The sequence below is a fragment of the Prionailurus bengalensis genome, chromosome D1, assembly GCF_016509475.1.
Source record: "Prionailurus bengalensis isolate Pbe53 chromosome D1, Fcat_Pben_1.1_paternal_pri, whole genome shotgun sequence".
NCBI lineage: Eukaryota > Metazoa > Chordata > Mammalia > Carnivora > Felidae > Prionailurus > Prionailurus bengalensis.
Window position 1 is genome coordinate 6,665,299 of NC_057346.1, and position 17,401 is coordinate 6,682,699.

The window sequence follows — 17,401 nt, forward strand, 5'->3', positions numbered from 1 at the left end:
AGTTTCTTATGTGTAGAATGTTTAAATGTTAAGTTTATTGTATAACAAGAATAATATCTTTAGGATCCTTTGGTAGATTTATCCTAATTCAACTTTTACTTGAAATTGCTTGTCGTTAGTAAAGCAGATTATGACAGAAACGAATCAGTGGAAAGTTAGTAATGCTGTGAGTTATTTAGTTATCACAACATACAGATGCCCATACACAAAAGGTGGGAAAAAAGTGGAGAACAGTTGAATTCTAGATTAATATTTTTGAACTAGGATAACTCATTTTGAGCTGAAATCTCTAGGCCAGAGGTTTTCGATGGAGGTAACATCTACCTCTAAGAAGTGTTATCCAAATTTGTGGAGGGTTTTTTTGGTTGTCACAGTGATTTTTAGTGAATGGGGTCAGGAATGCTACATGTCCCAGTGCTCTGGTGGTCCCACATAAAGATTGGATCACATCCCAAAAGTAACGGTCAGTGTCCCACTGGCCACTCATGTAAGGGAGCATCTTGTTTATGCTTGGGTCTAAAACTGAATTTTATTTTACGTATAAACCAAAGTATTTTTGCATGATATTAATAATACACTTTATTTTCCAGGGATAATATTATTGTATAAATTGGGGAAAGATAATATTTTTATTGCTGTTTGGCATTTAAAAATTTTTTTACTGTCAGAAACTTCCGTCACTTGTAGTGGTACTGCTCATGGTGTCTGAGTCACCAGCATACCTGTGTGGGACTGCATTTCTGGTTGTCGCATTCCCAGCAATGCCACATACAGATGAAAGTATCTGACTGCTCTGTTGTATCTTCTCATTTGGTTGTGCCCAAGAATTTACAGGTTGAAATACATACTGACTTATTATAAAGAACTTTCCTTTGATGTCTGCTGTATATTATGATTAGAGAGTTATATCAATGGTTTTGAAACAATATAGGTAAATTTCATGTCAGGATTTGCTGTATAAAGGGCTGTTTGGTCTGAAAGCTTTGGGAACCAGTGCTCTGGTATTAGAGAGCCGTGAAAGTTGATGACTAGGGGATCAAAGCTGCACTTGGGGAAGATTCATCTGCCATGGTGTGTATGACCTTTAAAGAGGCAACTTGCAACTTTTGCTGCAGAAAGCAACTTGCTTTTAGTTGTTAACACTGCAATAAAAGGTTTTCAACTAGGTACGTGATGATAAATGAATGGAAAGGAAGGCATGTAAGAGACATTTTGAAGGAATAGTTGAAAGAAATTTTATTTTATTCGTTTATTTTCAAGTAAGCCCTATGCCCAGTGTGGGGCTTGAACTCATGGCCCCGCGATCAAGAGTTGCATGTTTTACCAACTGAGCCAGACAGGCATTCCCTAAAAGACATTTTAATAACCTGTAGGATGACTAAAAGATGTTGAGCCTGAGTTATTAGAATAATCTGACAGTAGAGTCAGAGGGGAGCTAGTTGTGAGAGTCCTCTCCAGTTTTTAAAAGATTGTATACTTAGAAGACTTCAGGGTGTTTTAAGTTAGAATTTTGGGGAAGGCAGTGTGTATACATAATAGAACCCTACTTACGAAGCACTTGGTGAAAAGCAGTGAAAAATCATTGTCTTCAGTGTCCGGTATGTAATGATGAGTTACAGCTTTTGTTGCCTGACTCTGAACTAGAGCTTTTTCCACTGGACTGCTTTTCTTCCAGTGGGATGGCCCGTGGGATAAGGGTAGACATTCTACAATCTGAGGACTTGTTCGTTTGTTTGTTGGTGAATATGCCCTGGGTTTATTGAGGAATGGGATCCTGTAGCTAGAGATCACAATCCTCTAGATTTTGTTTTGTTTTGTTTTTTTCATTAGACCATTTGAATGTGTGTTTACTGAGCACTCAGTTATTCAGTAAATATGTAGTTAGTCTCTGTTACTGATGAGGGAGGAGAGGGAGTACCTCATGGACAAAACAAAGTCCTGCTTCCTACAGAGTTAACATTCAGATAGTGAAGGATGTATAAAGACAAGTAAACCAGTAAGTAAAAATGACTTCTAAAGAAGTTTTATTCAATTTATTTTAAACTAAAAACAAAATACACTTTTCCTACCTTTAATCCACTGCCTCTTGCAACCGTCAATCTGTTCTCTGTATCTATGAGTTTGGGGTTTTTTTCTCTTTCCCTTTTCTAAGATTCAATGTATGAGGTTAAGCATTAGTTCCTTAAGCATCTGACTCAACCTCAGCTCAGGTCTTGATCTTGGGGTTGTGAGTTCAAGCCCCACGTTTTTGTTTGTTTTTAAAGATCCTACATATGAGAGAATTCATATGGTGTTTATCGTTCTCTGCCTTATTTCACTCAGCATAATGCTCTCAATGTCCATCCAAGTTATTACAGATGACAAGACCTTATTCTTTTTATTGGCTGAATAATATTCCATTGTGTATATCTGTGTGTGTGTGCGCGCATGTGTGTGCGCACGCATATACCTATATGCACGTACACACACACCAGTTTCTTTACCTTATTCATCCATTGATGGATACTTAGGCTATTTCCATATCATGGCTATTGTAAATGATGCATTGAATAGGAGGTGCATATGTCTTCTCGAGTTTGTGTTTTCATTTTCTTTGGATAAACACCCAGAAGTGGAATTGCTGGATCATATGGTAGTTCTGTTCTTAATTTTTCGAGCAACCTCCATAGCGTTTTCCATAGTGGCTGCACAGTTTACTTCCCACCCACAGTGCACACGGGCTCCCTTTTCACCACAGCCTCACCCACACTTGTTATTTCTTGTCTTCTTGATACTGGCCATTCTGACAGGTGTGAGGTGATAGCCCATTGTGGTTCCGATTTACATTTTCGTGACGATGAGCATCTTTTGAATGACCTGTTGGCCATCTTATGTCGTCATTGGACGCATGGGAAGATCTGCCCATTTTTCACTCTAATTGTTTACTAGTCGCTGTTGCGTCGTAGGAGTTCTTTGTGCGTTTTGGATACTAGCTCCTCGTCAGATAGGTGATGTGCAATGACTTTCTCCCATTGGTAGGTTGTCTTTTCATTGTGTTCATGGCTTCCTTTGCCGTGCAGCGGTTTTTTAGTTTGGCGTAGTCCTGCGTGTTTATTTTTGCTTTTGTTGCTTTTGGTGTCCTATTCAAAACAGTCATCGCCAAGAGCCGTGTTAAGGAGCTTATCACCCATGCTTTCTTCTAGGAGCTTTCTGGTTTGTGGTCTTACATTTGAGTCTTGAATCCATTTTGAGCTCATTTTTGTGTGTGGTGCAAAAGAGTAGTGCAGTTTCCTTCATTTGTGTGTGGCTATCCAGTTTTCTCAGCACCATTTGTTGGTACTTGGTTGTCCTTTCCTCGTGTGTATTTCTGTCCTTTCCCCATTGTATATTCTTGACTCCTTTGTTGTAAATTAATTGACCGCATAAGTGTGGGCTTATTTCTGGGCTCTCTTTTCTGTTCCGTTGATCTGCGTGTCTGTTTCTGTGCTAATACCGCACGATTTTGATTACTGTAGAGCTGTATCATATAGTTTGAAGTCAGGGAGATAATGCCTCCGGCTTTGTTCTTCTTTCTCTAGATTGCTTTGACTATTCTGGGTCTTTTGTGGTTCCCTACAAATTGTAAGATTGTTTGTTCTTTTTCTGTGAAAAATACCACTGGACTTTTGATTGGGATTGCATTGATTCTGTATATTACTTGTAGTCTCATGACATCTTAACACTATTCTTCCAACCTATGAGCACTGAATATCTTCCTATTTCTTTGTGTGTTTTTCACTTTGTTTCATCAGTGTCTTTCAGTTTTGAGTGTATAGTTCTTTCACCTCCTTGGTTAAATTTATTTCTGGGTATTCTTTTTGGTGCAGTTGTAAATGAGCTTGTTTTCTTGATTTCTCTTTGTGATAGTTCGTTATTAGTGTAAAGAAACATAACAGATTTTCGCATATTAACTTTATATTCTGAAACTTCACTGAATTCGTTTATTAGTTCTGACAGTTCTTTGGTGTTGTGTTCTTGGTTTTCTATATTAATGTCCTGTCATCTGTAAATAGTGGTAGTTTTACTTCTTCCTTTTGTTCAGCCCTGTCTCAGCTGTTGTTTGTCTCTCAAATCTTTGTGCTTGTCTGAGCTGCTGTTTATGTATATTCCCAGTAAAGGATGTGTCAAGACCTTACAGTGTCCCAGGATAAGCACGTCTTTATAACTAGAATAATGCTATAGAAAGTGAATTAGCGCCAGTAATGCTTCTGCTGTCGCTTTTGCTTTATGGAATGTGGTCAAGGAAGGTCTTTTTCAGGGAGTCATATTGGAACTAAGACCTAAGACCTTGTGAAGATCTGGGACAAAGCTTTCTAGGTGGAGGGAAGAGCCAGTGCGAAGGCTCTGAAGCAGGAACAGACTTAGCCTGTGTGAGGAACAGAGGAAGAAGGTTAGTGTGGCAGGTGAGGGGCGGTGAGTGACCCAGATGGAGGAGAGAGGGGGCAGGAGCTTAATGTGGTGGGAGGCCATTCTGGGGGTTGAAGCAGAGAACTGATGTCCTCTAATTTTTATATTACGAAAGGGCATTTGGTTTGCAGTGGGGTATTTGGATCACACATTATATCAGGGGGAGAGGTGTCGTTGGCAGTAGAGCTGGATATATAAATGGAGGGATTCAGGATGTATTTTGGACGTAGAACTAGCAGGTAGGTGCTGTTACTCTTTTATAAGTGAAGAAAATGAAACTCAGAGACAGTAGACGTTAGCCTCTGATAGCTAGGAAATGGTGAAGCTAGGCTTCTTATAAAGTCCATTTCTAGATCCTGAGTTCCTAAAGATAATGCTAAGCCCTTTGGGGGTGTATAAAGAAGAGACACAAAGTTTGATACATAATTTTGAATGTACGTATCGCATATAACACATGTGTAGTTAACTCTCTTGGTTGCAAGGAGCAAGAACCCATCTCAAACAAAAAAGGCAAATGTGTCAGTTCATGTCAAATCCAGTGTGGAAAGTACAAGGAGAAAACTAAAATGAAAGGATATCTGGATTTACAGACTTGGAACTTTGTGAGAACTTTCTAGGTACATATTGTTCTCCTGGTCTGCTCTGTTATCTTCTGCAGCTGGCAGTCTTTGTTGTTGTTGTTGTTGTTGTTGTTGTCGTCGTCGTTGTTGTTGTTGTTGTTGTGCTGTTGAAGCGGGGACCCTGAGAGCTGCCAGCCTGGCCTTCCAGATTGTGACTGAAAGAAGATAAGAGGCTGGCTCCTAGGTTTTAATTCATCCAGCTTGAGGTGCGGTCACCAGCTTGGATCACATGCTTTGTGTGTGTGTCGTTGCACACGTGTGCGAGCGTGGCTCAGTGGCAGCGTGTGTGTGTCATGGAGGAGACTGCCTTCGCCAGAGAACAGCCCTTAGAGCAGCTTCCGCTGCGTGCAGTTCAGGGGACACCTGGGATGTCATCCGTCGCAGACGTGCTGGCAGCTGAGGGCCGTGCGAGTTGTGCTTAGAGGAGCGCCACCCAGTCCCTCTCACTCCCGTGATGCGCGCGGCTCTCACCAGCTCCCTCTCCCTTGGGTGGTCCTGGGACACATGAGCCACAGCCCGTTTGTAAAACCAGGAGAGAGCCTTCAGAGCTGCACCGCTGGAGAGATGCACTTGACAGCAAAGAGTGAAGCGTGAGGGGCACCTGGTGACTCAGTCAGTTAAGTGTCCGACTCTTGATCTTGGCTCAGGTCACGATCTCATTGTTTGTGGGATCGAGTCCCGAGTCGGGCTCTATGCTGACAACACGGAGCCTGGAGCCTGCTTGGAATTCTCTCTCTCCCTCTCGCACTGCCCCTCCCTTCCTTGCATGTGCGCTCGCACTCTCTGTCCCTCTCTCTCAAAATAAATAAACGTTTAAGAAAAAGAAGTGAAACGTGGTAGAAAGGAAGGAGAAAAAGCTTAAACTAGGATAAATTTAACATTTTTCCTATGGCTATTAATATTTTGGGTGATTGTCCGACATACCTTGGCATTCCCTGAGGGCACTCAGTTAGTACTTATTATGCACTTAAAATATGTTAGGTCTCGGGGCGCCTGGGTGGCTCAGTCGGTTGAGCGTCCGACTTCGGCTCAGGTCATGATCTCACAGCTCGTGGGTTCGAGCCCCATGTCGGGCTCTGTGCGGACAGCTCAGAGCCTGGAGCCTGCTTCTGCTTCTGTGTCTCCCTCTCTCTCTGCCCCTAACCCACTCACATTCTGTCTCTGTCTCTCTCAAAAATAAGTGAACATTAAAAAAAAAAAAATTTAAAATATGTTAGGTCTTGTGCCAGTTGTGGGTAATAGCAGACATTTGCTTCCTGTCTTCAGATGGACACTAAAATAAAGTGGATTGTTTGTACAGCACTGTAATGGAGTAGAGAGGGGACTGGTGGTGGCAAGTCTTCGAGGCAAAGATGGTGGGGGGGTGGCGTTAACAGCGGTTAGGGGTGTACGTGTGGCCACCATGTGAGGATTTCGATTCTATTGTTGGCATTTTACCAGCTGTGTGCTCTTTGGCAAGTCATTCAACCTTTGTAATCTGTGTTTGCTTAACTGTAAAATGGGATAATACCCACTTGTGTGGTCAAAGTTTAATAAAACACTGTGCCTGGCAGGTAGTTTTTACTGCTGGGGCTCAGATTTGGAGAAAGTTGCTGATTCGAAGACAGGAGCTATTTTACTGTCCATACAAAACACTGATTTAAAAAATTAGCAACCAGGCCACAAGTCGTAAATTAATAACATTAAAGTATTTGTTAACTTTCACTATTTTAGTGTATTAAGGGTGATTGCGAAAAAGTGAAGGTAAGTCTGACTCTTCGTCGCTCTGTGTAGTCATGTAAATAGTTGATAAATGAAGCAAGTACTAGTTATAATGGTAAAATAAAGAAATCTTAACCAAGCTAGAAAGGCCAAGGGAAATTAATTTTGAGAATAACCTTCCACGCATGGAATGAATGAATTCTTGAATATGTTACCTTGTATGGTTAAAGACCTTATAATGATAAAGTAAAATCTTAAAGTGGAGAAACCTAGGATAATTTTTAGTTCATCCCCTACTTTATAGTTGGGCTGAAGCAAATTATTACTTGTACAGATTTACATAATGAACGAAAGAAGAGCCATTCTTGTTGCTTTGTACTAAATTTCAGTGAAGTGGAATTAAAGTTGCAAATTGAATACCGCTAAAGGAAGACTCTCCACGCCGCTTGGCTGACCTGTCCCGCCCTCCATCCTCATTCAGCAGGTCCTGAGTGCCTGCTGTGTTGCATGGCAGGTGCCATCTTTGCAGAGTTTTGCTGTAGAGGAAGGTAGAACACGGAGCACATTCATAGTGAAAGTGTCGCACCTTGCAGACCTCTGGGGAGAGATCTGTATGGATTTAGAGCTTGTGTTCATCTCAGGCAAAATACGCGAGGTGATGGCACCTGGCAAAAAGTTGTGTTCCTCACTGAAGCTGGCAAAAGGAGACGGAAAGGGGGTACAAGGTGAGAGGGATGGCTTCCCACTCTCCATTCAAGGCAGATTTTTCAGATAACAAGTAATATATGGAGGGTTGACTCTGTATGTAGTATTTTGGTAAATGATGGCAAAGAAATACAAAAGAGGAAGAACATGATCTATGCCCTCAAGGAACTGATGCTCTTGTTAAGACTCTTTTACAAGAAGGGGAAAACTGTCAAGCAATCTCCCTTTCTTCTTTTTGCCTATGTAAAATAGTGTTCTGAAGGATTTTTCATCACATAGGGATTTATACCATAATTAATCTCTTTTATTTAAAAAAAAAAGCCTTGGGGCGCCTCGGTGGCACAGTCGGTTAAGCGTCCGACTTCAGCCAGGTCACGATCTCGCGGTCCGTGAGTTCGAGCCCCGCGTGGGGCTCTGGGCTGATGGCTCAGAGCCTGGAGCCTGTTTCCGATTCTGTGTCTCCCTCTCTCTTTGACCCTCCCCCGTTCATGCTCTGTCTCTCTCTGTCCCCAAAATAAATAAACGTTGAAAAAAAAATTAAAAAAAAAAAGCCTTGTTATGAAAGTTTTTAAATATTTACAAAAGTGGAGAAAAGAGTAATGAACCCCACCCCCGTACCCAGCCCCTAGCTTCAACCGTGATCATCATTTTGTTATATTTACTTGGTCATTGCCTTTTTTGTTTTCTTTCCTTTTTTCTTTTCCCTTCCCTTTCTTTCCTTCCTTTCTTTTATCATGTCAAAGAAATTTATGATGTCCTGTTATTTTACTCTATATGATACAGAAGTTCATTATAACGTTCTTTTTCATGCCTGTATGTACTTAATGATACATACCTAGTCAGTATACCTAACCAATTCTCTAATGATGGGCATTTTCATTATTGTCATTACTATAGTTTATTTCTTATGAATAGTACTTCCTAGGACATCCTTATATGCCTTTGTCGTTTTAACACTTTTATGCACACACATGTGGCGTTCTCTTGGAATGGAATTTACTAGAAATGAAATTGCTGAAGCAAAGCGTATGCACTTTTACAAATCGCTACATGATACCAAACTGATCTTTGGAAATGTGGTGATTCTTACTCCCATCAACAGTGCGCCTGTTGATCTTTGCTTATCTCGCTTTTGTCAATCTGTGGATTTTGACAGTTTTCCTGGTATTATAGACTTGAAAAAAATGTTTATGTGTATTTAAAAATTATTAATGATGGGGGGGCCCGGGTGGCTCAGTCAGTTGAGCATCTGACTTCGGCTCAGGTCATGATCTTGCGGTCCATGAGTTTGAAGCTCTGTGCTGACATCTCAGAGCCTGGAGCCTGCTTCAGATTCTGTGTTTCCCCCTCTCTCTCTCTGCCCCTCCCCCACTCATGCTTTGTCTCTCTCTCTCTCTCTCTCTCTCTCTCTCTCTCTCTCTCTCTCTCAGTCAAAAATAAGTAAACATTAAAAAAAATTATTAAAAAAAATTTTTTTTAATGTTTATTTTTTTTTGAGAGACACAGAGACAGAATGTGAATGGGTTAGGGGCAGAGAGAGAGGGAGACACAGAAGCAGAAGCAGGCTCCAGGCTCTGAGCTGTCAACACAGATCCTGATATGGGGCTCACACCCACAAACTGTGAGGTCATGACCTGAGCCGAAGTCGGGCACTCAACCAACTGAGCCACCCAGGCGCCCTGAAAAAAAAGTAAAAATTATTAATGAGGCTAGACGTCTTTATTCTTATTATGGACCGTTTTTATTCTTTTGTGAGTTCAGGCTAATTTTTTATAAACTTTCACCACTTTTATTATTTTACTTCTTTATTCAGGAACTATAGTATCATTATTTCCTATATCTGATGTTCAAGCCTCTTCATAATTTTGCCCTAACCTATTTTTCTCACTTAATACTGTCCAACAAGAGTCATGCTACTCCAATAAAGAATTTCTTCATTATTTTTAAAAAAAATTTTTTAACATTTATTTATTATTGAGAGAGAGAGGCAGAGCATGAGCATGGGAGGGGCAGAGAGAGGGGGAGACACCGAATCTGAGGCAAGCTCCAGGCTCTGAGCTGTCAGCACAGAGCTTCACATGGGGCTCGAACCCACAAACTTAGAGATCATGACCTGAGCCTAAGTTGGACGCTTAACCAGCAACCATCCATGTGCCCCAAGAATGTTTCCTCATTCTTACATTTTTTTCTATTCATTTTTTTTCTTGGATTCATTTTCAAGCATTTTTTACTTGTTTTCTTAATGTTTTACTTTATACTTTTTCTCTGCCTGTTTAAATCCTCCAGAATCCTATGGTCCGTCTTGTGATAAAGTCCCCACAAATTCTCTAGCCTTCATCAGCTTCCTCTTACTTGAAATCCCACTGTACCTATTTTTCCCACCACTAGATTTAGTAGCAAATTATAGGCTACTTTGTTGTGTTACTTATCAGGCACCAGTTGTGTGTGAAGCCACAAATACATATCTGTGGACAAAACATAGTCTTTGTCCTTGTGAAGTTTATAGTGTAACAATGATGCCTTTATTTCTACATCTTTGGTTTATTAATGAGTTGAACTTCTTTTAATGTACCTCTATTATATATGAATTATACACAAATTTTTAGATATACACATACATGTCCCCAGATGGGTTATAAGATTATTGAAGATACAAACCATGTTCTATACTTCTGTCTCCCTTAAAGCACTTAGTTCTCAGCATGTAGCCATTATTAAGTATATAATCGCTCTGTTAATGTAACAGAAGTTCTAGATAGTGGAGTCGCATACAGCCTCATATTACAAGACCTCATGAACTAACTGTGCAACATTTGCAAGTTACTCAGCCTCCGTAAGCTTGTTTCCTTATGTGTTAAATATCTGTTTGATAAGGTTGTCATGTGGGTTAAATAAGGTAGTGTATGTGAAGCATTTAGCGCAATGCTTGACACAGAGTAGGTGCTCTTGGAAAGATACCCCTTACTATATATATAGTTAAACCTCTCAAACTAGAAACTGCTTCAGCAGACTTTTATTTTCGTAACTATCTTTCATCTAAGCAGTTACCAGATCCTGTTCAGTTTTCTTCAATCATCTTGTCCTCTCCTTTTAATTCTCATTATAACCCACAATAAGAAATACATTATGTATTGTGGCTTAGTATATACTGTGCTTACTTGCACATATCTGAAACCAAAGTTCTATGAAATAATACTCGCTGTTATTATGTACGATGCACTCTGCTTTTTTTGTTGTTCTGTGTTATTTAAAAAAAAAAAAGCTGCTTACAGTCATTGAAACCTTTCGCAACAAGGGGCGCCTGGGCGGCTCAGTTGGTTAAGCATCCATCTCTTGATTTCGACTCAGGTCATGATCTCATGGTTTGTGAGTTCGAGCCCCGCATCAGATTCCTGGCCCAGTGCGGAGCTTGCTTGGAATTCTCTCTCTCTCCCTCTCTCTCTGCCCCTCCTGCAAAATAAGTAAATAAACTTCAAAAAAAAGAAATTTCTTTCACAACGATTTGAAACACAGGCTGGACTTTAGGAATTTGCAGGAGTTGGACTAACTTCACTTGTATTCAAGTATAAATTTTCAGTGAAATAGAAGATGGAGAGGGGAGCCTGGGTGGCTCAGTCGTTTAAGTGTCCAGCTCTTGACTTCAACTCAGGCTATGATGTCACAGTTGGTGAGATCGAGCCCTGCATCGTGTTTGTCAACGCAGAGCCTGCTTGGGATTCTCTCTCTCCTCTCTCTCTGCGCCTCCTCCGCTCACATGTGCTTACTCTCTGTCTCTCAAAATAAGTAAACTTTTATAAAAAGCAAAATGAAAATGGAGATGAAGTGACAGAGGCTTGGAGCTTATTTCGATTGCACTTTTTCTCTTCTCCGTTATATGTAGTTAGACTTACCTCCTCACAATCCGCCTTGCTGCAGAGGGTGGGCGTGGTCAGCTGTGCGCATCACAGAGCTGGTGTAGTGTGAGACTACTCAGGAGTTGGGGCAGAGCTTCCCCGCCTGGGCAAGGCAGAAATTTCCCCACCACCTTTGTGTGTATTGTTTTCTTAGGAAATTGGCATACATGGATTTTAAAGTTGTTAGCGTGATTCTCAAAAAGGGACCTGAAAAAAACTTTGTATTCAAATTTTTTTAAGATTTAAAAAGTAGTATAATGAATCCCTCTTGCCTAAATTCAGCGTCAGTAATTATGAACATTATGTCAATTCCAAGGAGAATTTTCAACAAAGAGCTTTTAAGACACACATAATTCCCTTCCTCAGTACGGATGCATGATCTTCATTTGAGAAGATTTGTACCAGTCATCCGTAGGGTACCTTGCTTTACACGACCTATTCATTTTAATTGAGGCCTGCACGAATAATAAGTAATTCTGTGACACGAAGGAGCAGTGGTGGGGGTGGGGTGGCTTATGTTGAAGACCGTCTGGAACACTGGACCCTGGCCATGTTCCTTGGAATATTACAACAGCCTCCTTGACCAGACTACTCTTGGGGGAGTAGAAGTTCATTGCATTTATCCTCTGTTTAAAACCTTTGATTCTTTGTTCCCTGCCCCGGCTATAAAATAAAATCCCAAACTGTAGATTTTCCTTCATAATGTGCCTCCAACTACCTTTCTAGTTTTCTCTTCCACTGTTTATTTCTTACCGTATCCAGCTTCTTATTCCTAGAATACTCAATCCATTTTGGACTTGTAGTTATTTTTCAGGATTCAGTTTAGATTTCATCTTGTACACGAGACCATTTTAACTACCCCAGAAAGAAGTGCATAGTTCCTCTGCTTGTTTTTGTTTGTTGGGTGTGTGTGTGTGTGTGTGTGTGTGTGTGTGTGTTGCCAGTTAACTGAGTTGTTCTTAGTTTATGTTTGCTTTCTTCCTCGCCCTTAAGTAGACAGTGACCTCCTCCATAGCAGGGGTTATACCTTAATCTTCGTCTCTGAACCACTTCTTGGATGCCTGCACACAGTAGGCATCTCGTGGTGGTTGGTTGAATGGACGTATTCATACTTTCAGAATTTTAAAATCTAATTTTAACACATGTTCTCTCCAGATAAGAAGAATTCATCACTTTATTTAATTTTTTTTTCATTTTGTTTTGTATATGTTCCAGTTTTTTTCCTTCCCTCCTTGGGGGGCTCTATTCAAATTTCTTTCTTTTATTTATTTATTTATTTATTTATTTATTTATTTATTTATTTATTTATTTTCAACATTTATTTATTTTTGGGACTGAGAGAGACAGAGCATGATCGGGGGAGGGGCAGAGAGAGAGGGAGACACAGAATTGGAAACAGGCTCCAGGCTCTGAGCCATCAGCCCCGAGCCTGACGCGGGGCTCGAACTCCCGGGCCTCGAGATCGTGACCTGGCTGAAGTCGGACGCTTAACCGACTGCGCCACCCAGGTGCCCCTCTATTCAAATTTCTAAAGAGAACATAAGTTCTGTAGCCTTTTTCTTAGGTGTAAATATACTTTGGTGAACTAGAATAGAGTATCCACCTTCAGCGTTCCTGTAGCAAAGGTAAGTAAAGTCTGCTTTCGGTATGCTCAGTTTTTTGCTCTTGTTGTCGAACAGTATGATCTTACGGGGCTTAGAAAGCAGAGTGGAGTAGATTTGTGCTTATAATCGCCTTGACCAGTTCTTGCTGTATTTCAGCTCATGGAATGCTGTGTAAATGCCCTGGTGACATCTTTTAAAGAGACGATCTTAGCCGAGTGCCAAGGCATGATCAAGCGAAATGAAACTGAAAGTAGGTAAACCATCACATAAAGTTCTCATAATCTTTTAAGAGGTATCTTTGAAGCAAATCACTTTTAATAAGTTTGCTATTAGATTATTCTTTTGTATAGAGGTATATTTGTTACGGTAATCTGTGCTTAAAGAAAATGGTAAGATGTTTAACATATAGAAGGTTGCAAATTTGCATTTTAAACATTCTCCCCTTCGGTATCAACGTGCAGGGGAGGGGGTTGGATTTCAGCGTGTCCTCAAACCGTAGGACTCCTGCTTTTAAAGGCTAATTTAAATGGTAAACACAGGGATAGGAAAGAACTAGGCATTTGACTTCTGTGTGGGACTTCGTGACAAATATTTTTAGAAAGTAAAATAACATTCCATGTTAATGCTCTTCATCCCTCTCCCCTAAAATATGTTACAATTTAAGATTTCTGCAAGTACTTTTTTTTTTTATTATTTACATGTTTTCTTAATAAAGGTATATTTGGGGAGGTTGCAAGTACATTACAACCAAAAGGAATATGGTAAAAAAAAAAATTACCTATATTTCTACTACGTAGAGATAACAACTTCTAACACTTTGATGTATTGCTCTCCGGATTTCATTGTGTATAAAAATCTCCAGCTGCATTTAAAGTACGTATTTCAGCTCACCTAGGTTCATACACTTGTTAATAGTTTCGTAGTAGAAAGCTCATTGGCATAAATGAAATATTTGAATCTTTGTATGCCAAGCTAAGTAGAGTTCTATCTTATCCGATCCCTGTTGGACTCCCTTCAAAAGGATTATTTAGTCGCAGTTTTGTGCAGCAAGATTTTTGCGAAGGTCAGTGAAACAGTATAACATGAAACAGTGCTTTCATAAACTGAAAAATTCCCTATCAATGAGTGCACTTTTATGTTATCCCTAATACACTTTTTTCTTTTATAATCATTACTCTGATGATGTGAGTTTTTTTGCCACTTAATGATATGGTGCTATGAATTTAATATTGTGTCTACTTTATGAAATAGGCTATTACATAAATTTTTGTGCTTCTTAGAATAAAAACTGTTCTGTGGAATTGAAGGTCAAATGATTCACCTTTTAAGAGGAGTTAGGTTTTGTGCTGTGTGATCACTTTTAATTTGAGTTTCCTTTAAAAACAATTTTTGTCAGAATGTAGATCAAGAAGTTCTAGTACTTATTGTAACAACTCCTAAACTAATTGTACCTACAGAGTACTATTAAGGTTCTCAATTTCCAGCTAATATTTCTCCATACTTTTCCTATCATAGGCATTCTAGACCAATGAGAAACTTTATTTTGATGGATGAGGTGATTTCATGAGTGTGTTGTGTCCTTTCAGAACTACATTTAATGTTTTCATTGATGGACAAGGTTCCCAATGGGATAGAGCCAATGCTGAAAGACTTGGAGGAACATATCATTAGTGCTGGCCTGGCAGATATGGTAGCAGCTGCTGAAACTATTACTACTGTAAGTTTCTTCAATGGCGAGGATGAATGTGTGTCAAGGTTGTTTTTTAAATGTAAGATCGGGTATTTAAAATAGTGATTGATGGCAAAACAGTAATATTGGAACATCTTTTAATATCGAGAAAAAATTTTTTTCGGAGAAGTCCCAAATTTTATCTCTACAATGATTTATTAAAATTACATTTATATTATTTTTTTGTATTGTTTTCTTTTTAAAATCTCATTTGAGTATGAAACATTTTATTTTTAGGACTCTGAGAAATACGTTGAGCAGTTACTTACATTATTTAACAGATTTAGTAAACTCGTCAAAGAAGCTTTTCAAGATGATCCACGATTTCTTACTGCAAGAGATAAGGTATGTATTCCTGTATATTAACACTACTGTCGTAATATTTTTATTTTTATTTTTTTTATTTTTTATTTTCTTTTAAATATAATTTATTGTCAAATTGGTTTCCATACCACACCCAGTGTTCATCCCAACAAGTGCCCTCCTCCCTGCCCATCACCCACTTTCCCTTCTCCCCCACCCCCCCCAACTACCCTTAGTTTGTTCTCAGTCCTTAAGATGTTATATTTTTAAATTAAAAAAAATTTTTTGAAAGAGACAGACCACACGCGCAGGGGAGGGGCAGAGGGAGAGGGAGAGAGAGAACCTTAAGCAATCTCCATGCCCAGCGCGGAGCCCAACGCGGGGCTCAATCTCACAACCGTGAGATCATGACCTGAGCTGAAATACAGAGCCAGACACTTAACCAGTGAACCACCCAGGTGCCCCATCATAATTTACTTTTAAAAAGAAACTTGCACCATTATGCTACTAAGTTACAAACTGAAAACCTAGCAACTCTTTTTTTTTTTTTTTTTTTTTTTTTTTTTTTTTTATCAGTGGAGGGCAACCATTTTTATTATATTTGGCTTGGTACATGTTTTTGTAAGCGTTGGGTATGCTTATGGACTAGAATTTAGTAGAAAGTTGCTCCTTCATTTTTCCAAGAAGATTTTCCCGTTTTTTACTCTTACTGATTATTGAATTCCTATTCTTCCCTTCTTCACCCTTCAAGACCCACCTCAGAGTACATTCCTCCTGGAACTTCCTTGATAGCCTGCATCCCCCGACATCCTGTCCCAAGCAGAGTTGATTCCTCCACCCTCTGCCCTTTTCACAGGACTCCTGGGTATTATGTCACTTACCCTGTTTCCCTTACCCTTTCTTCTGTCCTTGCTAGCATGGGATAATAACAAAACATAGAATTATCCTGAGAGTTGTATCTTTTAAAGTGTCGTAAACCTATCACTATAGAAATTACCATCAGTGTTTTTGCTTTGAACTACCTTTCATTATTTCCCAAGTTAGATTTTTTTGTTGCTGTTCTTGTGTCTCTAAAAAGACAATCAACTTTCTCCAGTAGGGTTGAGGGTTTTTTGTTTTGTTTTCTTCCCCTCTTTCTGTTTGTAGGTGGGTAGGAAGAGAGAGAGAGAGAGAGAGAGAGAGAGAGGGAGGGAGGGAGGGAGAGAGAGGAGGAAAGATGTTAAGGGAGGATGGAGGTAGTGAGTTGGTTTGAAATGTTAAATTGAGCGGCTGGCAGAGGCTTCATTGAGGGGACATTAGAATCAAGATTGAAGGTGATTAAGACATGAAGTCATGTGGTATATGAGGGAAGTGTGTTCAGCCAAAGGGGACAGCGGATACAAATGCTGTAGGCAGGAATATCCCTGTCCTATTCCAGGAACAGGGGAGAAAAAGGTCATTGTGGCCTGAGTGGATCAAGTGAGGGGAGAAGAGTAGGAAATGAAGTCAAAGAGATAATAGAGGCCAGATCACGTAAGGCTGTGAGCCATGGTAAGGAGTTTGGTTTTTACCCTGATTTGGACAGAAAGTCCCTGAAAGGTTCTGAACAGAATGAATATGACTTATGTTTTAATTTTTTTAATTCCATATTTGAGAGCTAGAGAGAGAGAGAGAGCAGGAGTGGGGCAGAGAGATGGGGGAAGAATCTGAGGTAGGCTCCAGGCTCTGAGCTGTCAGCACAGCGCCCAATGCAGGGCTCGAACTCACAAGCAGTGAGGTCACGACCTGAGCCAAAGTCGGATGCTCAAGCAACTAGGCCACCCAGGCAGCCCATATGACTTACATTTTAAAGGATCCCTTGGTTGGGGCACCAGGTTGGCTCAGTTGGTTAAGTGTCTGACTCTTGGTCATGACCTGTGGGCTCAGGTCATTATCTCACTGTTTGTGGGTTTGAGCGCCACATTGGGCTCTGCGCCGATGGCATAGAGCCTGCTTGGGATTCTCTCTCCCTCTGTCTCTGCCCCCCCGCCTCTGTCTCTCAAAAATAAATAAACAAACATTTGAAAAAAATTTTTTAAAAAAGGATCCCTTGGTTGCTGCAAAAAAAATAGACTAAGAGGAGCAAGGGAAGAAACAAGAGGAGCAGTTAGGAACCTACTTGGGCAATTCTGTGAAGTAAGGATGGAGGCTCGGCCCGGAACGGTAGCGGGTAGAGGTAGTCATGGTTGGTTGGATACTGATGATGACAGCAAACTACCCAAGATTTGCTAATGAATCAGATGTAGAATGTACTAGAGACCAGAGATGACAGATTTTTGTTCCGATCGATTAGCAGCATGTGCTTGCTGAGATGGGGAAGGTGATGGGAGAGGCAGTTTGTGGGGGACGGTTGTAGGGAGATTAGGAGCTCAGTTTTGGACAAGTTAACTTTGAAAGATTTGT

At 40.2% G+C, this 17,401-nt stretch overlaps 1 protein-coding gene across 1 annotated transcript in view; it reads left to right on the forward strand.

Annotated features, from left to right (window-relative positions):
• Window positions 1-17,401, forward strand: part of CUL5 (cullin 5) — a 97,330-nt gene that overhangs the window by 56,860 nt on the left and 23,069 nt on the right. The window contains exons 8-10 of the mRNA XM_043579248.1: window positions 13,105-13,198; window positions 14,535-14,665; window positions 14,915-15,022. Coding sequence (XP_043435183.1) covers window positions 13,105-13,198; window positions 14,535-14,665; window positions 14,915-15,022 — 333 coding nt within the window. The remainder of the gene's footprint in view (window positions 1-13,104; window positions 13,199-14,534; window positions 14,666-14,914; window positions 15,023-17,401) is intronic.